The 23,955-nt window shown below is 35.2% G+C and overlaps 2 protein-coding genes across 17 annotated transcripts; one reads left to right on the top strand and one right to left on the bottom strand.

The window, feature by feature from the left end:
* Window positions 1-685: 685 nt before the first annotated feature.
* Window positions 686-23,456, bottom strand: LOC132625096 (putative protease Do-like 14). Of its 10 annotated transcripts, none has more exons than XM_060339872.1 (11): window positions 23,438-23,456; window positions 21,829-21,914; window positions 21,594-21,740; window positions 21,249-21,376; window positions 20,792-21,090; window positions 19,418-19,487; window positions 19,121-19,251; window positions 18,437-18,557; window positions 17,774-17,866; window positions 16,433-16,557; window positions 15,774-16,236 (listed from the first exon to the last, which is right to left on the bottom strand). In XM_060339872.1, exons 2-11 carry the CDS (start codon window positions 21,905-21,907, stop codon window positions 16,212-16,214), a joined length of 1,218 nt encoding a protein of 405 aa, XP_060195855.1. In that variant the 5' UTR covers window positions 21,908-21,914; window positions 23,438-23,456; the 3' UTR covers window positions 15,774-16,211. The 10 variants fall into 10 exon arrangements, with proteins under 10 accessions (XP_060195857.1, XP_060195855.1, XP_060195852.1 ...); XM_060339869.1 differs by lacking the exon at window positions 23,438-23,456 and adding an exon at window positions 22,523-22,670; XM_060339870.1 differs by lacking the exon at window positions 23,438-23,456 and adding an exon at window positions 22,173-22,513.
* LOC132625098 (uncharacterized) lies at window positions 5,928-10,879 on the top strand. Of its 7 annotated transcripts, none has more exons than XM_060339883.1 (6): window positions 5,928-6,098; window positions 7,093-7,248; window positions 8,762-8,917; window positions 9,404-9,587; window positions 9,660-9,711; window positions 10,206-10,879. In XM_060339883.1, exons 1-4 carry the CDS (start codon window positions 6,093-6,095, stop codon window positions 9,476-9,478), a joined length of 393 nt encoding a protein of 130 aa, XP_060195866.1. In that variant the 5' UTR covers window positions 5,928-6,092; the 3' UTR covers window positions 9,479-9,587; window positions 9,660-9,711; window positions 10,206-10,879. The 7 variants fall into 7 exon arrangements, 5 of the variants coding, with proteins under 5 accessions (XP_060195866.1, XP_060195865.1, XP_060195864.1 ...); XM_060339882.1 differs by having other exon boundaries at window positions 8,762-8,991; window positions 9,413-9,587; XM_060339881.1 differs by having other exon boundaries at window positions 8,762-8,991.
* Window positions 23,457-23,955: the final 499 nt, after the last annotated feature.

The raw sequence follows: 23,955 nt of genomic DNA, 5'->3' as shown, positions 1-23,955 counted from the left end.
AAAAATATCACTTAACATTAATTAACGTATACTTTCACTTCATTAAATCACTTAATTATGATAAACTGAATCATTTAGGTGTAACACCCAATGGAGGTAAGCATGTACCCGAAGATTAAATCACTTAATCTCTGGTGCCTCCTAATATTAGTTGCTTGCGCTTTGGGATCTTGCAAGTGAATCTCTTGACTCGTGTATGATGATTAAGTTTCTGATGTTTACAAGTACAAAAGAAGCTGGCGAAGACATGTTTGCTAGCAATTTTGGTTTGAAGTGGCACTTTTCTTGTTTAGGTTTATTGTGGATCTTGGTCTTGTTTGATGGAGTTATCATCCCAGTTCTCAAAAAATAGAAAATGCAAACAGAAGAAAGGGAAAAGAAACTTGATTGCTTTGTCAAATGACTGGAATCCATCCTCAATAAACAGAAGCTAATTCAGATGGACCAAAGATTTCAATTTTTTTTAAAACAAAACTCGCAATCACCTATGTTTACCCAAAAATTGCAGTAACTAAAAATTACCTTACTGTAGCAATCAATAAACAATTTTGATGGAGCAGTTAATTTACCCAAAAAAAAACTCACGACGACGCCTATATTGACCCCGACCCCCACCTCCGTATTTCGCAGCCCAACTCAATCCAGAAAAATACATAGCAAAATTAGGCTTGAGGGGCATGAAAGCATTATTAGCAAGTGTTTGCTGATTCAACAATGTACCAAAACCAGTAGCTTCTTGTGTTAATAGGTCAAATTCAGGACCAGTGATAATAATTGGCGAAAGATTATGACACCCAAAATTCTGCATCATCGTGCCTCCCAAAGTGGCCAGCTGAAATAATGAAATGTGTAAGACACTGAGAATGAAGGTAAAACTTCACAGAGAAGGAAAAAATGAAATGAGAGACATCGCAGCTCCATGAATAAACTCACCTCATAGCATAATTACACCCTCAGTATGCTAAGAAGAAACGAGTAGAAGATGATAAAGGAGCAGAAGATGATACCTGTATAATTTATCCGATGTGGCTTCTTCCACCACCATGCTAAGACGTACAGGAACATCATGACTTGCTCTTATCACAGTCAGCTCCACAGATTCTCCAACATTATTCCACATGTTTTCGAATAGCTATGATTATTTGAATAAGAAAAGAAAAATAATTACTAATATCAATAGGAAATTGCATTTCTTATTGCATGCATGTTCTCTCCTTGACTGGGTAGATTGTTTTTTTGTGTGTGTGCATTGTATCTCAGTACATTTACTTGAATGCTAAGTTGCATTGATCAACTGGAAGAAAAGGAGGGTTTTTAGCAGAATAGCACAGAGTTACCAAAAAGAATGTTCAATGCAGTGGAAACCCAATAATCAACGAGTAATAGCATCAATTTAGATCTGATCAAAAAGGCATGCCAGGCAGGGTTGTCTTCGCTTAGCCTTGGCCTGGCCTACCAATTTGGGCCTGCAACTCTCAGGAAAAGTCATACTTCTGACATGGATATTTCTCATGACCTTAAGGAAAATGTCTACCCAATCTTATCCAAATAATAAGTGCGACGAGTGGGTGAACCTAGGGAGTTTCAAAGAAAAAAGATGTCCCTAACCCGACATTTTGCAGTTGTTGCGTTAAACTATGATTAAGACTAGCACCAATAATATTATCAAACCAGTCAAAAATATACTCTTTAACATGACTAAATGGCAAATATCTTCATAACCAAATAGCTAATGCAAATGAAGGAAGTAACATTCATGTCCTAAACGATTATAGAAAAAAGACAAAAAAACAAAAACCCATCCAGAACCTCCCGAATACAAACCACATATGTATCCTAGCAGAAAAACACGCTACGAACTCACCCGCGCACTCGGAATTCCTACAAGAGGTCGTCTTGACCCGGTCAATCCCAAAGCCTTAAAACTAACTTTCTATCCAAAAGACTAAAATGCCCCCAAGCCCCTCGGGAACCGAACTAACTATTCAACCAAGCTATAAATGACATTCCGGAACTAGTGGAGTCGATGAAATTTTCAAAATGACGCATTTACCCGCGATGTTGACTTTGGTCAGCCCAACCGTTATAAACTTCCAAATTTTCCATTTTCTCACCCAAACATCTGATTACCTCGGGAACCGCACCACCCATCCCCGCAGGTTAAATATACTCTAACGAAGCTAGGGGAAAGGTCAAAAAGGGAAAAACAGGCAAAATTGCTAAAATGACCTAACGGGTCGTTACATCCTTAATGGTGTGAATAGTTGTTGGGTTTGCTCCTCACAATAGATTTCAGCTTCCGGAAAGTATTTTTTGCTTAAATTTCGATGATGTTCTTTATTTTTGTAAAGGTCCTGAACCTCTCCGGCTCATATTGATTCACTTATGTAGCATTCTAACATGAAAATACGGGGTGTAACATTCAGGCCATGTATCGACTTCCCCGGTAAGACCAAGAAAAATGGTACAAGCATGCCATAGAGGATTGAAAGCTCCCTAGTCTTCTTCTTGGTTTCTTTCTTCTTCGGGTGATTTAACTTCTTGGCCTTCTTAGCTTTGTGCCAAGAAGAAGAGGGCTCTCTCTACTCACCTCCGGAACTATGAGATTATATATACGCGATGTAAAAAAGAGAGTCAAACACTTGAAAGAACATGTTAAAAGAAAAAAATAATTTAATGCTGGTCAAAACAATGAGTTTGCAAATGCAATATTCTGGTTACCGAGTAATTTTTTTTTAAGACATACGCAATATTTTTATTAAATCACATAGAGTTTGTCATGTATTAGTTATTTAGCGATTAGTTAAAGAAGAATTAACTATGCAGAGTTTAGTAACGTAGGAACTAGTTATGCAGATATTACAATGTATGAATTTTTTCTTTGGATGTTTGGTTGGTTTGTTAGAAATTAATCTATGATATATAATTTTTAAAATAAAATATTTGTTTACAATTATATCTTTGGAATTTCTAGAGAAATTTATTGCAGTTCACTGATTTTGTCTCTAATATATTGAGGAGAGGAAGAGCCTAGCAGTGATGAATTTAGCATCTCTATTCGTGCTTTCACGAGGATGAATTTGTAATTTTAATATTTTTATCCATGTATTACTATTTTCCGCATTGGTTATTCCATCTTTTCCCCAGCATAAAATAATGCATAAATTTACTCATAACTTATAACTATTTTATTTAGGGATAAGGCAGTAAGGCACTGTTACCCCCTGAACTTTGGCCAAAGTTGTTACGACACACCTTGCCTTTTTAGGGATCCTATTACTCGGCCCCTTGAACTTTTTTAAAATGGAATAATCACCACCCTAAGAGCTAACGTGGCAAGGAGAGTGTATTTCACTCTCTTTGGGAGAGTAAGAAGTATAAAAATCTGACACGTATCATTTTTTTTGAATTGGGTACTTTACATTTAATTACACCCAATTAATTATCATTAAATCTTAAAGTTTTTTTCCTAAACTGATTTTTTTTTTTAAATGTGGAAACTAATTTTTTTTTCTTCTATATATGAAAAGAAATCTAGTTTTTCAGATTTAATTTAAAAAAAGGAGATTTCCACATTTTAAAAAAATAATTAGTTTTTCCAATTTTTCATAAAAATTCAGTTTTTCACATTTTGACAAGAAAACACTTTTTCAATATTTTTCTTTAAAAATAATCCAGATTTTATTTGAAAAATACAAGTGTTCTAAGAAAAATGAAATCATGAAAATCTGAATTTTTTATGACATTTTAAAAAAAAAATCAGTTTTACATATTTTTAAAAAAATCCATTTGTTTGTTTTTTAAAAATACGGGTTTTAAAAAAAACAAATATTTAGATTTGTTTTTAAATATCCATTTTTCATTTTTTTAAAAGAAAATTCATTTTTTTTTAAATTGTCACGTAAGCGAGGAGAATTAAAAAAAATAGAAAACAAATAAATATACATGTGGCAAGGAGAGTGTATGTCACTCTCCCATATGAGAGTAGATATCCAGTTTCAGGGTGGTAACTATTTCGATTTAAAAAAGTTCAGGGAGGTAACAGGACTTCTGAAAAGGTAAGGTGTGTCGTAGAGCCCAGGGGTGGACCCACCCTATGCCTAGGGTGTCATCCGACACCCATTTGTCAATTTTTTTTTTATAATTATATATATATATATACATATAAAAAATATGAAAAATCGGACAAGATATATAAATTATATAAATGATGTACAACTTAAACAAATGAAGTTGGTCCACTAGTTTGATGCCAAGCTAGTGCAGTGGTAAACATTTTATATCATTTATTCATTTTTTTTAATGTCGACACCGCTTATAAAAAATCTTGTGTACGCCATTGATAGAGCCTGCGGCCAAAGTTTGGGTGGGGGGTGGGGGGGGGTGTGTGGGGGGAGTTAATAGTGCCTTATTCCTTTTATTTATATGGATTGCAAAATGATGACCAAACAATGTACTTGATGTGCTGAATTTTATATAAAACAACTACAAAACTACAAAACATGATATGAGCTATGCTAATTTTTCCTTATGTTAACATCCTCCCTTTTTGCTCTAAATTTCATGGGGTACCCTATTTTTGGGCGCATTGTTTAAGTTATACCCGTTTCGTCTTTTTTTTTTTTTTTTTTGCACGAGTATCCACTGTTTGTCTTGCTTTTCTAGCTTAGGCACACATGTTTGAAATTTCAGCTCATTTTTACCTGCATGCATGAATGAAGTGCCGACATACTTGAAAAAAGGGGTTAAATGTGTTTGTTAGATTTGTTGTATTTTTGATAACTTGATGATTGCGGTTTGGTCTTGATGATATATGGAATTCATGTTTCAAATTTTAATTTATTTAGAGTTGATTTTTGTTCTGAATCATGTGTTAAATCAGGTGCAGACATACATGAAAAAATTATTTTTGACAAAAATTATTCAAACACACATGACTGAAATTCTAGCCTATTTTTACGTATACTTCAGTCATGTACGACTGAAGGTTAGACATACATGAAAAACTTCACTCATACATGATTGAAATTTGAACCAATTTTTACACGCACATCAGTAAAAAATGTTCGAACTTTTTCTTGCCACATCATACCAAACATCAAGCGAAAACGTTTGATGTTTGGCCTTCACAAGGCTACACTTTCAGACGTGAATGTCTAAAGTTGCCAAGCTTCAGGCGTGAAGTGAGTATTTGTGCAAAATAAATAAATAAATAAATAAACACACACACACACACATATATATATATATATATATATATATATATATATATATATATATATATAAGACGGGTATTACTTAATGACGGGACCAAAATAAGGTATTTGTGCACTCCCCTCTTTTATATTCTTCTGTAGGGCTAGTTTGGAAAAGCCACCTTATAATTGAATTTGGATGTAATTACACAATTTTGGTATGTTTATCTAACCAAGTAACTAAGTATAATTTAGGGCAATAATTATGCTCTTCAATTCTCAAGAGGGGTTAGAATTTACTGGTAATTATACGTTGTAATTACAGGGTTATTTTTTAATTTTTATTATAATTTTTTAGTTTAAAAATATTTAACTAGTATTTTATTTTTAGTTTTATTCTTAAAAGAAAAAGAAAAAAATCGAAATCGATCGAATTCGAGTCTTTGACTATACAAATCATATTATATTTTAGGATACAAGAATTATTCCAATCTCCTTGGAAACAAACAAAGACCCGCTTAGCCCAAAAAAAGAAAAAGAAAGCCCTCCTAATGTAGAAAAATCACTCTTTATACTCTTCACATTTTAACCCTTTTTTTTTTTTTTTAATTAAGCCCGTTTGCGCATTTTATTAAAATGAAACAAAATGGCTGAGCCCAAAAGTGACCCAGCCCACAATCAACAAAAAACGTCCAGATAGCAACAAAAATAGAATTAGGAAAGTTGCCCTATCTACTTTTTGTTGTCCAATTATATCACTTTTGCCATAGCCGCTCCTTTCACATTTTAACCCTTTCTTCTCCACCGTGTAGCCGTAAACCATAGAGCTTCTAAGATCATGTTGAGGTTTTGTTTTCACTGTACGTACGCAGCACAAGTTTTCTCATAATTTCAGCGATGAAGGTCCATTTTTTTTAACCTTCCTACTATTTCTTATTTGATGCTTGTATGTCTATGAAACACTAATAATGTTCTGCATTTTAGTTTGATGTTTTTTATGCCAAAAGTTGCTTCATTTTCTTGTTAGATTAGTAGGAAAAGATTACCCAGAGTATTGTTTACATGCTTGTATGACAAATCTTTATTCATGGACAGTGGTGTATCTAGCATAGTAAGTGGGGGTTCAATTCAACCCCTAACTTTCGACCTGAGCATAAATTTATGAACCCATAACTTTAAAAAAAAAATTAAAAAAAATTGGGTTCAATACTAAAAATCTGAAGATTGAACCCCCTAAAATTTAAACCCTGGATCTGCCTCTGTTAAATCATGGAGGTTCTGTACTTAACTGGTTCATGCTAAAATTCAGTAAATAATTTTGTTAACCAGCCACTGAGCTGAATTTGAATTGGACAAAGTGAGCCACAGGTATTGTGCACCATCTGAATTTACAATATGTATGTTCTGTTTGAAAATTTTCTTCACTATAAACTCAAGCAAAAAAGTTTTTTTTTCTTTCTTACATAAGTGAATAGGTTGCTGGTGATTGGACTTAAAATGGATTTCTCTATTCAAAAGAGGTTTGAAAATTATAAAGGTTTTAATGAGGAGTTTCAGGCCATTTAACTATACTTCAAATAGTTAGCTTCATTTAATTGTCTTGACATGTTTGAATATATTATTTTATCTGTATGTTGGTTTGGTTAATTCCACTTGTGCAACCAAACATTTTACGTTATGACAAACAAACATGTGTTTGTTACTACTATATTGTGTAATTACTACACTTCATATTTCCTATTTAAGAAGAAACTTTAATGCTTCATATTTTCTATTTAAGAAGAAATCGAGATCTTTAACTACTCAAATCCAACATTATAAATATTCTCATAGTTGCATTTTTTAGATCATGTGTCTTTAGTGGCTTTATCAATATAAATTTGCTTTAATGCTACAGGATTTGGAAAAAGTGTCCAAAGTTAGTGATGATTGCACACTTACTATCGTTGAGCTGCGGGAGTCATACAACAACTGGAAATCAGTTGTATGGGTTGTTAGAATTCGACACGAGGCTCAAGGGGATATTTTAGTAACACATGGAACTGCTTTCTCTGTTAGTAGTGATGGATTGATACTTACTTCTGCACATCTTTTCCCAAAGACTTCATATGAACTTGATGTCAGGTGGTTAGATGAAGCTAATTTTCACCGGGCTAGTGTAGTATTTCAAAAACCTAAATGGGATGTTATATTACTACAGGTCCTAGATGTGAATGGTTGCCAATATGCTACACTTACCAATGATGGTTCACTGTCAGTGGGCCAATCTTTATTACATATAGGGAATCCCGATCAATTTGTGGGATCATTCTTGATGGGCAAAGTTGCATTTGAATGTATAGACCATGTCGAAGTACATATATTACTTCGACATGGTCTATACATTCAAATGCAACTTTGCTTAAGACCCGCTTGGACCAAAAAAAGAAAAAGAAAGCCCTCCTAATGTAGAAAAATCACTCTTTATACTCTTCACATTTTAACCCCTTCTTCTCCACCATGTAGCCGTAAACCATAGAGCTTCTAAGATCATGTTGAGGTTTTGTTTTCACTGTACGTACGCAGCACAAGTTTTCTCATAATTTCAGCGATGAAGGTCCATTTTTTTAACCTTCCTACTATTTCTCATTTGATGCTTGCATGTCTATGAAATACTAATAATGTTCTGCATTTTAGTTTGATGTTTTTTATGCCAAAAGTAGCTTCATTTTCTTGTTAAATTAGTAGGAAAAGATTACCCAGAGTATTGTTTACATGCTTGTATGACAAATCTTTATTCATGGACAGTGGTGTATCTAGCATAGTAAGTGGGGGTTCAATTCAACCCCAAACTTTCGACGGGAGCATAAATTTATGAACCCATAACTTAAAAAAAATAAATAAAAAAAAATTGGGTTCAATACTAAAAATCTTAAGATTGAACCCCCTAAAATTTAAACCCTGGATCTGCCTCTGTTAAATCATGGAGGTTCTGTACTTCACTGGTTCATGCTAAAATTCAGTAAATAATTTTGTTAACCAGCCACTGAGCTGAATTTGAATTGGCCAAAGTGAGCCACAGGTATTGTGCACCATCTGAATTTACAATATGTATGTTCTGTTTGAAAATTTTCTTCACTATAAACTCAAGCAAAAAAGTTTTTTTTCTTTCTTACATAAGTGAATAGGTTGCTGGTGATTGGACTTAAAATGGATTTCTCTATTCAAAAGAGGTTTGAAAATTATAAAGGTTTTAATGAGGAGTTTCAGGCCATTTAACTGCACTTCAAATAGTTAGCTTCATTTAATTGTCTTGACCTGTTTGAATATATTATTTTATCTGTCTGTTGGTTTGGTTAATTCCACTTGTGCAAACAAACATGTGTTTGTTACTACTATATTGTGTAATTACTACACTTCATATTTCCTATTTAAGAAGAAACTTTAATGCTTCATATTTTCTATTTAAGAAGAAATCGAGATCTTTAACTACTCAAATCCAACATTATAAATATTCTCATAGTTGCATTTTTTAGATTCTGTGTCTTTAGTGGCTTTATCAATATAAATTTGCTTTAATGCTACAGGATTTGGAAAAAGTGTCCAAAGTTAGTGATGATTGCACACTTACTATCGTTGAGTTGCGGGAGTCATACAACAACTGGAAATCAGTTGTATGGGTTGTTAGAATTCGACACGAGGCTCAAGGGGATATTTTAGTAACACATGGAACTGCTTTCTCTGTGAGTAGTGATGGATTGATACTTACTTCTGCACATCTTTTCCCAAAGACTTCATATGAACTTGATGTCAGGAGGTTAGATGAAGCTAATTTTCACCGGGCTAGTGTAGTATTTCAAAAACCTAAATGGGATGTTATATTACTACAGGTCCTAGATGTGAATGGTTGCCAATATGCTACACTTACCAATGATGGTTCACTGTCAGTGGGCCAATCTTTATTATATATAGGGAATCCCGATCAATTTGTAGGATCATTCTTGATGGACAAAGTTGCATTTGAATGTATAGACCATGTCGAAGTACCTATATCCGGTGCAACTTGTAAAACTTATATACCTACTGCCCTATCGACCACACCTAGACATAGAATTATGGGTCATGTTTGGAATAAAGATATTTTTAGGCATTCTTCGTTCGGTACTTATGCAAAAAATCTTCATCCTCTTGTTCCTATAATACAAATGTATGGCCTTATTTGTGGGGAGGTTGTTCAGGTTGCCCCGTTTTCAATGTTAAGGGGAAGTCGTTGGGATGCTTGCTATGAGTTCAGGGGGATATGAGATCGCCATCCATGTTGCAGCGCTGAGAGAAATACTAAGGCTGTTCAAAGAACAACACCTAGACGACGAAGATGGGAAAAGAAAAGATATATCAGATCCTAAAGTTCAGGTTCAATAGTGTCATTATCCTAAACTATTTGTGTAAGTAATTCATTGTGGTTGACACACTTATTTAATGTAGGGCGGGGATTCCAAGAAATTCAAGGGTCTTCCGGCTGATCGAAAAGGAAAAGGTAAATTATGCCCTTTCATATATATTGATGTTGGAGCAGTGACAGACCAAATGCACATGCCACAATTTTTTCTTCTTCCAGTTTTTGCAAACAAACTCAGGCTTTAATTCACTGGGCAGGTTATATTTTGCTAGTGCTTCACCAGAGAAGCACCTAAGAATCTGGGGATCTATTTCCTGAAACTATGTCGTCATTCCTTGCTTTCCATGGAAATCTAACTTAATATGTTGTCGTGATCTAATCCAATACATTCAACTCATACATGACATATAATATTTAAGATCTACAGTCCTTTACTTTCCCTATTTTATCCCAAGTTTTGATGAGATTTACTATCTTATTGTGCTTTTTGGCCTTCATACTGGGGCAAGTCTGACGTGCATAAAAGCCAGCTCTTGTGCAATATATCACGCCAACTGCACTTTTCCTAAAACACCAAAGTTGCTTGTCTTTTAGTTGAACGACATTTTGAATAGTTTGTTTAATGCATTCAGGTGGGCATTATTCCGTGGTTGATACTGTCTAGTGTCTACTAGAGTCAGCAAATCTATCAGCAGAAGAATATTCAAGTAGGAGCAGAAAGTAAAAGCGATACTGACCAGTTTTTCAACCTTCCCTTTTTATGTCTAATATATGTTATTGTCAATTCATTTGGGATCTGTAAATTGGATGTGCCACACCTCTGTAAGGAGTACCCATTTTCTTTTTCTAGAAGAAGGAACAAATGCAGTGAGTTTGAAGTCATGTTTGAAAGGAGTACTTCTATATCTTTTGTAGTCGCAGTGCTGGACACAATTTGCATGATCACGTCAGCCTTGTGGTTGAGGCTACTGTGCGGTAGGTTGAGCTACGTTGGCTTAGTTCAGCTGCAACAGTCACAAGTAGGTGTTTCGCCTCTTGTTGTATATGGTGGTGGTGGTGGTGCCTTTGAGTACCTAGTCGTTATAAGTTAGTTCCTTATGTTTTAAGTATCAACTTTGCTATCTTTCTATTAAGTTCCCGGTGCATTCTTAGTTTGGCATATTCGGTCCCTGCCAATTTAGTTACTGGCAGGGCCAGCTGTAGCTATCCGTTGGTTAGATGCTGTAATTATTCCCTTAGAGGAGATATGAATGAATCTATCTAAGTGTAGCCCAAGATTTCTTTTTGTTATCTGTGCATTTCCTTTCGTCTTCTTCCTTTGCTTGCACTGTAAACTTGAGCTACAACGTTCCTGCAGTAGAAGTGCAATCCACAGTCATGATTTAGTGTGTATATGAGATTTGCGACATTCTGTGGTTAATGCAATGCACGTATTGCCATTGACTGATTTGTTTCTAGCAATGCTTGCCAAAGTATGACGCTCTTTGGTGGGTAAAAATATACCCACATCCGGTGTTTACACTTAACTGATCTATGCATACATATGTTTGAAAATGTCCACTTATCACTTAACATTAATTAATGTTTACTTTCACTTCATTAAATCACTTAATCATGGTAAATTGATTTATTTATGTGTAAACACCCAATGGAGGTAAGCATGTGCCTGGAGATTACATCACTTGATCTCTGGTGCCTCTTGATCTTAGTTGCTTGCGCTTTGGGATCTTGCAAGTGAATCTCTTGACTCATGTATGATGAATAGGTTTCTGATGTTCTCAGTTGCAAAAGAAGCTGGCGAAGACATGTTTGCTAGCAATTTTGGTTTCTAGTGGCACTTCTCTTGTTTAGGTTTACTGTGGATCTTAGTCTTGTTTGATGGAGTTATTATCCCAGTTCTCAAAATCTAGAAAATGCAAACAGAGAAAAGGGAAAGAAACTTGATTGCTTTGTCAAATCGCTGGAATCATCCTCAATAAACAGAAGTTAATTGAGATGGACCAAATGATTTCAATTTTTTTTTAAAAAAACTCGTAATCACCTATGTTTACCCAAAAATTGCATCAACTAAAAATCACATTAGTGTAGCAAACAATAAACAATTTTGACAGAGCAGTCAATTTACCCTAAAAAAACTCCCGACTATGCCAATATTGCACGCCCCCCCCCCCCCCCCCCCCCCCGCCCCGCCCACCACGGTATTCCGCAGAGAAAAATACATAGGAAAACCCATATTAAAAGTTCCCAAAAGAAAAAAAATATTCAAAACCTTGGGGTGGGGGTAGCTACCAGAAAACCTAGAAAGTATCACTGGATAAGGGAATGGAATAATCATAATTAGGCTTGAGAGGTATGAAGGCATTATTAGCTAGTGTTTGCTGATTCAACAATGTACCACAACCAGTAGCCTCTTGTGTTAATAGATCAAATTCAGGATCAGTGCTGCTAATTGGCCAAAGATCATGACACCGAAAATTCTGCATCATCGTGCCTCCCAAAGTGGCCAGCTGAAATAATGAAATGTTTAAGACACTGAGATTGAAGGTAAATCTTCAGGGAGAAGGAAAATATGAAATGAGACACATCACAGCTCCATGAATAAACTCACCTCGTAGCATAAGATGTTCCCGGTTTACATAATTACACCCTCAGTATGCATAAGAAGATATGAGTGGAAGATGATAAAGGAGTGGAAGATGATACCTGTATGAGTTATCCGATGTGGCTTCTTCCACCACCATGCTAAGATGTACAGGAACATCATGACTTGCTCTTATCACAGTTAGCTCCACAGATTCTCCAACATTATTCCACATGATTTCGAATAGCTAATGACAATTTGAATAAGAAAAGAAGAATAATTATTAATATCAATAGGATATTGCATTTCTGATTGCATGCATGTTCTCTCCTTGACTGTGTTGATTGTTTTTTTGTATGTAAGCATTGTATCTCAGTACCACTTGAATGTTAAGTTGCATTGATCAACTGGAAGAAAAGGAGGTTTTCTGGCAGGCACGTAATTACTAGAAATCCAGTTCGGTTCAATGAAAACCCAATAATCAACTAGTAATAGCCTGATCAAAAAGACATGCCAGGCAGGGCTTCGCTTAGCCATAGCCTGGCCTACCAATTTGGGCGTATAACTCTCAGGAAAAGTCATACTTTTGGCATGGATATTTTCTCATGACCTTGGGAAAATGTCTACCCAATCTCATCCAAATAATAAGTGCGATGAGTGGGTGAACCTAGGCAGTTTCGACGAAAAAAGATGTCCCCTAGGCCCTAACCCGGCATTTTGTAGTAGGTGCATTGAAGTATGATTAAGACTAGCATCAATATATATTATCAAACCAGTCAAAAATATACTAATGATTAAGACTAGCATCAATGTATATTATCAAACCAGTCAAAAATATACTCTTTAACATGACTAAATGGCAATTATCTTCATAACCAAATAGCTAATGCAAATGAAGGAAGTGGAATTCATGTCCTAAACGATTATAGAAAAAAGACAAAAAAACAAAAAAGCACACATCAGAAAAGCATAGATTATGTCCCACACAATAGACGCAAAAAAATAAATAAAAAAAATACAAAGAATGAAACACGAAAGCAAGTGTATTTTGTTCACTATTTCACAGAAACTATAAGCAATTTTTCAAATTTTAGCCCAACTCTTTCTGACAGAGGTAAGAACTGCTCTAAATGAAAAGAAGGGAAAACAATAATTAGCATCCTTGGGTACATGACATAGCAGCCCTTTCTTAGCTACCGATGAAAGCAGGTAGTTACATAAATAATCGATAAACCATAGGGTGGTCTACTGGTTTCACTAGTTAGATATGAACAATAACAACGATAGCATCCGCCATTTAAATGACAAAAAACCATGCGTGATAGATATTTTGTATATTGCATTGGAATGATAAACACAGCAAAAACAAAAGATTAATTACAATGATAAAGATGAACATGCTAACTACATAAAGAGGACTCCAAATTTTCGAAGAAGCAACTACCTTAGTCTGAGGAAAATTAGTAATATTGAATCATAAGGTGGAAAAGAATCTAAGTAACGCAATTAAACACACTCTAAACAATAACAAGAAGAAAGGAAATATACGCTCTAAACTTTTGAGTTTCACCGGTACACACATGCTTCTTCAATAGGGAGTGCGACTCATGGGGGACTCGCGAGGTCCATATACCACCCGGAACTATTTCCCTTCGGGTTCCTAGCCTCTTAAGCTTCTAAATCATCGAACACCGTCTGTAGGATCACGTTACCTGTCACTTGGCCAATTCAGCTCATCGTATCGATCATCACTCCGTCTGAACCATTTCCCTCAGACTTACACACGTATCCTCAATGCATATGAGATATAATATACAACATTAATATGACATGCACATCAACAAGAAATCAAGCTAAACAATACAGACTCAACCTTTACCTCTTTTCCACTTTTAAACGACTATTAGGAGTGGTGAGAACACATAAATACAATGAGACAGGTAATAAGCACAGAAAACAGTAAATAAGGGACCGCATATCCCAATCATAGACTGAAATCAAATATATGGTATCAGCTAATGCCCAAAGCATGGCATTCAGACCGGCTATACAATTGAAATTACACAGATACCCATGACATGACATCGGTACTCGATACAAGTGCTTGTCACCTCACAAGTATCGGGAGCCCCTTTAGTTACCCGATTTCCCTTCTTATTAGTCCAATTTAAACCAACCATGACGCTAAAGATAAAGTTCATAGTCTCAACATGCCTGAAATAGATGTCCGACAATCACTGCAGAGCCTCGCTTTTTCGTAATGCCTCCGAACGATCCCAACCTGTTTATGCACGGATTAAGCGTAAGAATACGAGTCAATCGACACAATAATACCTCATAAGAGATTCGGGTCTAGAAGTCTATCCCAAAAACCCCGTTCCAAGCCCCAAGGGTCAAATCCGTAATTTCATTTGAAAATGGGTTTAATATGGTCTCATATTAATCTAGGAAGTCATACGAGTCTAATGATACCCATATAATTATGGTCTCATATTAATCTAGGAAGTCAATGAAAGCTTTTTCTTCTTTGAATCACAGTTATACATTTCCTGTTTAATCACATTAGCAACCTAGTTTAATTTTTCATATTCTATTCCGCAATATTAATATTTCTGAATTTTCATTTGGCCTTTTTACTCTATCTTATTGTGCTTTTTGGCCTTTATATTGGGGCAAGTCTGATGTGCATAAAAGCCAGCACTTGTGCAATATATCACCCCAACAGCATTTTTCTTAGAATACCAAAGTTGCTTGTCTTTTTGGTTGAACGACATTTTGAATAGTTTGTTTAATGCATTCAGGTGAGCATTATTCCGTGGTTGATACTGTCTAGTGTCTACGAGAGCCAGCAAATCTATCCGCTGAAGAATATACAAGTGGGAGCAGAAAGTAAAAGCGATACTGACCAGTTTTTTAACCTTTATTTTTTTATGTCTAATATATGTTACTGTCAATTCATTAGGGATCAGTAAATTGGGTGCGCCACACCTCTGAAAGGAGTACTTCTATATCTTTTGTAGTCGCAGTGCTGGACACAATTTGCACGATCACGCCAGCCTTGTGGTTGATGCTGTTGTGCGGTAGGTTGAGCTACATCGGCTTAGATCAGCTGCAACAGTCTCATTTATTTGTTTGGCTTCTTGATACGTATGCAGGTGGTGCAGTCCACAGTCATGATTTAGTGTGTAACTGAGATTTGCTACATTCTGCGGTTAATGCAATGCACGTATTGCCATTGACTGATTTTGTTTGTTTGTGGCAGTGCTTGCCAAAGTATGACACTATGCATACTATGTTTGAACACATAATATTGATTAATGTATACTTTCACTTCATTAAATCACTTAATCATGGTAAACTGAATTATTTAGGAGATTAAATCACCTAATCTCTGCTGCCTCTTGATATTAGTTGCTTGCGCTTTGGGATCTTGCCAGTGAATCTCTTGACTCGTGTTTGATGATTAGGTTTCTGATGTTGACAGGTACAAAAGAAGCTGGCGAAGACATGCTTGCTTTGGTTTCTAGTGGCACTTCTCTTGTTTAGGTTTATTATGGATCTTGGTCTTGTTTGATGAAGTTATCATCCCAGTTCTCAAAAAATAGAAAATGCAAAGAGGAAAGGGAAAAGAAACTTGATTGCTTTGTCAAATGACTGGAATCCATCCTCAATAAACAGAAGCTAATTGAGATGGACAAAGATTTCAATTTTTTTTTTTAAAAAAAACTCGTAATCACCTATGTTTACCCAAAAATTGCATTAACTAAAAATTACGTCAGTGTAGCAATCAATAAACAATTTTGATGGAGCAGTTAATTTACCCAAAAAAACTCACGACGACGCCTACATTGACCCCCACCCCCACCTCCGTATTCCGCAGTCCAACTCAATCCAGAAAAATACATAGCAAAATTAGGCTTGAGGGGCATGAAAGCATTCTTAGCAAGTGTTTGCTGATTCAACAATGTGCCAAAACCAGTAGCTTCTTATGTTAATAGATCAAATTCAGGACCAGTGATAATAATTGGCGAAAGATCATGACACCCAAAATTCTGCATCATCGTGCCTCCCAAAGTGGCCAGCTGAAATAATGAAATGTTTAAGACACTGAGAATGAAGGTAAAACTTCACAGAGAAGGAAAAAATGAAATGAGACACATCGCAGCTCCATGAATAAACTCTACCTCATAGCATAAGATGTTCCCGGTTTACATAATTACACCCTCAGTATGCTAAGAAGAAACGAGTAGGAGATGATAAAGGAGTAGAAGATGATACCTGTATAATTTATCCGATGTGGCTTCTTCCACCACCATGCTAAGATGTACAGGAACATCATGACTTGCTCTTATCACAGTGAGCTCCACAGATTCTCCAACATTATTCCACATGTTTTCGAATAGCTATGATTATTTGAATAAGAAAAGAAAAATAATTACTAATATCAATAGGAAATTGCATTTCTTATTGCATGCATGTTCTCTCCTTGACTGGGTTGATTGTTTTTTAGTGTGTGTGCATTGTATCTCAGTACATTTACTTGAATGCTAAGTTGCATTGATCAACTGAAAGAAAAGGAGGGTTTTTAGCAGAATAGCACATAGTTACCAGAAAGCATGTTCGATGCAATGGAAACCCAATAATCAACTAGTAATAGCATCAATTTAGACCTGATCAAAAAGGCATGCCAGGCAGGGTTGTCTTCGCTTAGCCTTAGCCTGGCCTTCCAATTTGGGCCTGTAACTCTCAGGAAAAGTCATACTTTTGACATGGATATTTCTCATGACCTTAAGGAAAATGTCTACCCAATCTTATCCAAATAATAAGTGCGACTAGTGGGTGAACCTAGGGAGTTTCGAAGAAAATAGATGTCCCCTAACTCGACATTTTGCAGTTGTTGCGTTAAACTATGATTAAGACTAGCACCAATAAATATTATCAAACCAGTCAAAAATATACTCTTTAACATGACTAAATGGCAAATATCTTCATAACCAAATAGCTAATGCAAATGAAGGAAGTGACATTCATGTCCTAAACGATTATAGAAAAAAGACAAAAAAACAAAAAACAAAAAGCACACATCGGAAAAGAATGAAACATGAAAGCAAGTGTATTTCGTTCACTATTTCACAGAAACTGTAAGCAATTTTTCAAATTTAGCCCAACTCATTCCGACTAAGTGGTAAGAACTGCTCTAAATTAAAGGGAAAAACAATAATTAGCATCCTTGGGTACATGACATAGCAGCCCTTTCTTAGCTACAGCCGAAAGCAGTTAGTTACATAAATAAACGATAAAGCATAGGGTGGTCTACTGGTTTCACTAGTTAGATATGAACAATAACAATGATAGCATCCTCCATTTAAATGACAAAAAACCATGCATGATAGATATTTTGCATACTGCATTGGAATGATAAACACAGAAAAAAAAACAAAAGATTAACTACAATGATAAAGATGAACATGCTAACTACATAAAGAGAACTCCAAACTTGCGAAGAAGCAACTACCATAGTCTGAGGAAAATTAGTAATTTTGAATCATAAGGTAGAAAAGAATATAAGTAACGCAATTAAATACACTCTAAACAATAACAAGAAGAAAGGAAATATACCTCCAAGAAACTTTGAATTCTTTTTCCACCAAATTGAATTATAACATCATTGTGTTTTATCCCAGCAGATTCAGCAGAAGAACCAGGTACCACCTATTGGACAGTTTATCAAATTATCCAGCAATTAGTAAAATAATTTACTTAATTTAAACTAACAACATTCATGGTTGAACAGTAATTTTCAGAAACAGAAGCTCATAACTACCCGTGCAAAAAAGTTGAACTATGCTGTTCACTAATTAGGATAATTGATGGTGTTTGCCATTCTTTTACACTTCTCTAATTTCCAACATCAATTCGTGTTGTTGCTTATCTTTTCGCAGAATTGTGCTCTATGTCTTGCATTTGTCACATCTTTAATATTTCAGCATACAAATTAAAATAAAGTCTTTTTCTTAATGCACATGAGTAACATGGACAGTGAGGATTCATATAGCCGACCCCAACTTGTTTGGGACTGACGCGTAGTTGTTGTTTTTCTTTATGTGCATCTCATGGGCACCTCACATCCATCAGAATGCCTTGCATCCAGACGTGGCCTATTCTGCCCTAGTGCTATTATGTGCCTACTTTGTTTAACAACTAGGAGCATAAAATAGATGGACATCAATACCATCCAAAGAACGGTTTTCCACAAAAAAGCTGCAATAATAGAGAGCATACCTCTTCAACAATGACACCTTTCAAGACGTCTGGGAACTTTGAAATAATTCTTTCCAGAATTTCTAGGCCAGCTGCATAAAGGTTAGTTACTTCCATCCCGAGCCAAGGTCGACGTGATTGCCTATGATAGAACAAAAACTTAAGATTAGTACCAGTTATTTGTGTGATTAGTTAGATTTTCTATAAGCCGAAACTCTTCTCCATTTTTCTTCATTACATTTGACATGTACAAGCACATCATTACATTTGATATGTACAAGCAGATTTTCGATAAGCCTAAACTCACTCCATTTTTCTTCATAACCTTTGACATGTACGAGCAGATTATCAAGGAGCAAGAATTGTTTGTTAACATTCAATAAAAACTGTAAGTGGAATAACTTTAACATTTTAGTAGACTGACACACACACACCAAGAAACAAAAATCCATTATGAATATGAGAATGGCCCAATAACATGCCTCAAAAAAATTCCATACATAAAGGTAAAAATTCTATTCCTTTTGCAAAATTTTCTATTCAATCATTCGCAGGCTATTATAGAAAATTTTTACAAAATTGTTTGAACTTGACTGAAGGGGCCAATTATACAATTTGAGACACCGTGCACCGCTTATGAGATTCAAGTAAAAATGGTACCACCACATATCAAGGAAACTACAAAGGCAAAGATTAGGCGAATACCTAGATTTCTTGTAATGCTCCCACCACATGGAGGCTATATTGATTGGTAAGAAAGCAATAGATCCTAAATCCTGAAAGCAGATACCGATGACTTCTCCATAGCGGTTAATAAGTGGACCCCCAATACCGCACTACAATAAAGAAGGAAAAAGCCCTAAATTAGCAATCCTTCTACTAAAAAACCTAACATACAATAGATATAGATAAAATATATCCATATCATTTGTTATTGATTAAGAATATATTCAAAAGCAACATGTAAGGGTGAAATAAAAAAAAAGTGTGAAAGAGAGTTACTCTCATAATTCTGCAACTCGCCATGAAAAGCTCTTTACAATCGAAGTCGTCATAGTCGCAGCGATCAATGCTACAAGGATCAACCAACAAAAAAATTGAGAGAGAAGTCCCAACAACCAACATGGCAATATGCTAGGCAATAAGCAATGTGTTTGTGTTACTGCCTGTGTGGTTTAAGAAACTACACATTATGTTAACAAAAACAACTTACTTAGATAAATGAGAAAACATACTTTTACCACCCATAACCCCTCAAAATCCATGATACAAGCTGATAGCAAGGCATATTATAAAGGCAAAAGAAATAGTGTAAGAACCAATTACAATCTACAGAACCCTTGTAAATTAGGATTGCCTAGTTTAGCCAATATATTTCATAAGTCGTATTATTTTTAAGGTAATGAAATACCAATGAAAAATCTACATACATGAGTATTTTTGTGGTTATTTCCACTAAAAGTTAAAATCTTACAACGCATGTAACTACAAACAGAAGAATGTAATCCAGAAAAGAGAACGATAGACAAGAAGTAGAATAAGGAACAATATCAAGGACAAATCCAAAAGATCATTCAAACCTTATAGTATATTTTATTTGAGTTATCCTTCTCAGATAACAAAGATCCAATAATTTCAGACACTAAAGATAAAACTGAAATTCTAAAGAACCAAAAAAAGATCTAATTTGACAAGAGGGTAGAAGGTTCTAATAGTTAACTAAGTCTTTTTACAACTTACAGGCTCCAATGAAAGCTAAAGCTAAAGTGCTAAGCAAACCCTCCAGCAAAATAAAACTGTCGTATCCAATTCATAGCCACTATCTCAATGACATGCCCATTCTGCATCTCTTAATTGATCAACAAGTGAAAAATGTCAATCTTAAACTCATGAATTTCAAAGTCTAACACATCTTAACAAACACACAAACTACTTATTACCCAAACTATTTGTACCCAAACCGAAAAGATATTTTGATGTTATCTAGTCGCTTCATTATTAACAGATATTTTGATGTTATCTAGTCGCTTCATTATTAACATATGCGTAAATCAAAGAGATCATCAACATCGAAGTTCATGACTTAGATTTGTGAATTTAACGCATTTACATGAATAAGATTTTAATATAATTTCATACAAAACCTTCACACTTAAAATAAAAATCTACTACATCTCAGGGGTTCATTAATCACTAAAATTTACTACATGGTTGGACTTTATTTCAGGTACACACCTTTTGTTTGCCTAGGAAGTAAACGTGTAGTAACCCAAAAATAGTAGTAGATCAAATCTGTTGTATTACATTTTTAGGTCTCATAACTTCCCTCTCCCACTCCTTTATTTTTAAGTAATTACAATGAAATAAAACACCAACCTGAATTCACCGGGAGCGGCCTTGATCTTATACGGCTTCGTATAAAAACGACTAAGTGCAATAACTAAATCTCCGGGAATAAGATCAAATGAGTTCAAATGCGAACGAAGTTGAAATGGCTTCTCCTCAGTAACCCGGAGCTGACTCGAATCAATCGTGATAGAATCACTTAAATGAGCCAGGGATGCAATAGGAAGTGGTGTGTCTGATTGAATCTTTATAGCAGCAACATTGTAGTGGAAGTCATATGACTCAATTTGACCATCAAATGATCTTCCATCAAATAGGTGCACGATAACCTAAATAAATAGTTATAATTATCAATTAATCAGGCAAGAATTTAGTTTAAAATGACATACAAAGTACTGTCAATAATCAAGAGATAAGCAGATGATTAGACAAATTTGAAAACGGGGTAAAGACAAAATAGAGAATAGGATAAAAATAAACCACCAACCTTGATATTATCAGCTATAGAATTTCTACTCGTGGAACACCTAAGGAGACTTGCAGTGGTCAATATTATGCTGTAAGTGTTGACACTTTCTATAATAGTCCCGGAACATTGAAATATTTCCTTTTCCCCTGAAAAGTGAACGTAAAAGTAAAAATGATAGGTAATTTGCTAGCAAAAGTTAGAACTAGAAAGTAATACAACAACAACAACGTATCCATTGAAATCCCACAATTATAGAACTAAAAGATAATAGAAGTGAAAATTGTAAGTCCAAGAATTAAAGAAACGAACATCGAGGCAAGCAACAACTATGAGAAAAGAAATAAAACTATCATGAACAAGTACCCGAGTATGATTCAAGACTGACGACAGATGTGGAAACTTTTAAAGCAGCCCTCTTCGTGTAAATATTTAAGTGCCTATTTGGAGGATACAAAGAAACATCCTGTTCCTCTGTACTCAAAAGTGTTGATTTTCTTACAACATCAGGATCTACATAATTTTACAATAAAACAACATAAATAAATAAATTCTAATATAACAAAAAAAAAAATAGAGGAGAAATTTATATGAAACTCACTGTATGGAGCCTCCTTTGGCTCCCTCTTCCAGGGAGTGAAAGCTTCCGCCCACTTCCTTTTGTAATTATCAAATTCCATAATTTACCTACAAAATAAGCCATTTTACTCTCATATATCCATTAAAAATCAAACAAATACGGATATGTGATGAGAATAAATTCTAATAACATTTAACGGGGATCTCATTCAAAACTTGTGAATATTCAACTTAAATTGTAGCAAATCACATCAAGCCCTTTCCCGTATCACCACATCAATAAAACATACCACAAAAAAACATAAAAAAAAGTCAGACACTTGACAGCAGAAACCAAACCAGGCCGAAACACATAAGGAAGAATACCAAAAATTAATTAAAGCTGGGGTTCAGTTACACTTTAGCCCTTTACAGTTTCAGCTCTTAGTCCCGGTAAGACAATATGCGCACAGTTGCTAGGGTTAATATACCGCTATCAATGAATCTATAGCATCATCACCAGTTTAGCTTAGCTTAATCTCAGTGCTTGTTTTCTTTCTCTGTTTCCACCTGGGGTGTGATTTTAGCCATTTAACATAGGAATCAAAAAAGGCACGAAGAACAATAAAAATCATCAACATGGAACGATAAAAATCATCAACAAGGAACAATAAAAATCATCAACGACGAACAAAATCAAAACCCTCATAACACAAAACACAGCAACAGAAACTCACAGTGACGAAACGAGGGCTTTTAATTAAAGGTGACAAAAAGGTTTAAAAATTAAATTGGGTAACTTTAGGTTTTTTATTTGAGTAGGGTTTTTTAATTGAGTAGGGGTGATAAACTTTGGATTAGTGATCAGGGAGTTTTAATTTACGGAAAAGGGTCAAATATACCCCTGTACTGTCAGAAAAGGGTTGAATATACCTTTGTTATACTTTGGGCCCATATATACCCTTCAGGTTATACTTTGGGTCAAAATATACCCTTTCTCCGTTAAAATTATCCAAGATTGACATAAAATCTGACGTGACACTAACAACCGGGTGAGGCGGACGCCACATGGCATGCCACCTCACCGCCCAACCCATTTACCCCTCTCTTCCCCTTCTTCTTCCACCACTACCATCTCCTCCCACCATTAGCACCACAACACCATCATCTTCGCTATCCAACAAAATGGGGTAGAGAATTTTACTGAAAGAGAAGCTTGATTTTCTTGGTTCATGACATTTTGGCTATTATTATTAGTATAAATTGATTATTAGTATAAATTGAGTCTCTGCTTGGAAAATCCAGTAGTTCAGTAACCCTTTTCTCCTCTTCCTTTTTTCCTTGCCTATTTGGGGGTTGATAAAATATCTTTCTTGTTTGATTTACCAAATTTATAGGAAATTCTCAGGGTATAATTAGTTGGTGATTTTGTCTTCTAACATTATCTACTGCTTGCAGGTGTTGTTGTGTGTCTGACAATACTATGGTATTTCAAATCTGCTAAATTTTGGTGAAATAACTAACAAAAAGAGACATCAAACATGAAGTTTATGAAACTGGGATCTCGGCCTGACACTTTCTTCACTACTGAGGCTGTAAGATAACTTCAATTTTACTTAATTCAGGTTACGCTTACTAAATAATAGACTAACCAACTCGGTGAGGTGGATAATTCAAATATATGATCCTCTTGGTTGTTGGATAATGGAGACATGCTAATGGTGGGAAAGGTTGTAGTAGATGGGAGGAGATGGTAGTGGTGGAAGAAGAAGGGGAAGAGAGGGTTAAATGCGTTGAGCGGTGAGGTGGCATGTGATGTGGCCTCTATCTCATCGAGTTGTCAATGTCACGTTAGATTTTATGTCCATCTTGGACAATTTTAACGGAGAAATGGTATATTTGGACCCAAAGTATAACAAAGGGGTATATTTGGATCCAAAATATAACAGGAATGGTATATTTAACCCTTTTCTAATAGTACAAGGGTATATTTGATCGTTTTTCGTTTAATTTATCCCAAAGTTATATTTTTAACACTTTGACTTTAAGCTTTGTTTTTTACACTTTGACTTCAAGTTTTATTTTTAATACTTTAATCCAACTCATATAAATCATAAAATATCCCTGCCCTCCATGCCCCCAGCCCCCACACCCTCCCTGCCCCCAGCCC

Source organism: Lycium barbarum, chromosome 12 (assembly GCF_019175385.1).
Source record: "Lycium barbarum isolate Lr01 chromosome 12, ASM1917538v2, whole genome shotgun sequence".
NCBI classification, from domain to species: Eukaryota; Viridiplantae; Streptophyta; class Magnoliopsida; order Solanales; family Solanaceae; genus Lycium; species Lycium barbarum.
The sequence above is the reverse complement of the archived record's forward strand: the minus strand, read 5'-3'. Positions and strand labels throughout refer to the sequence as shown.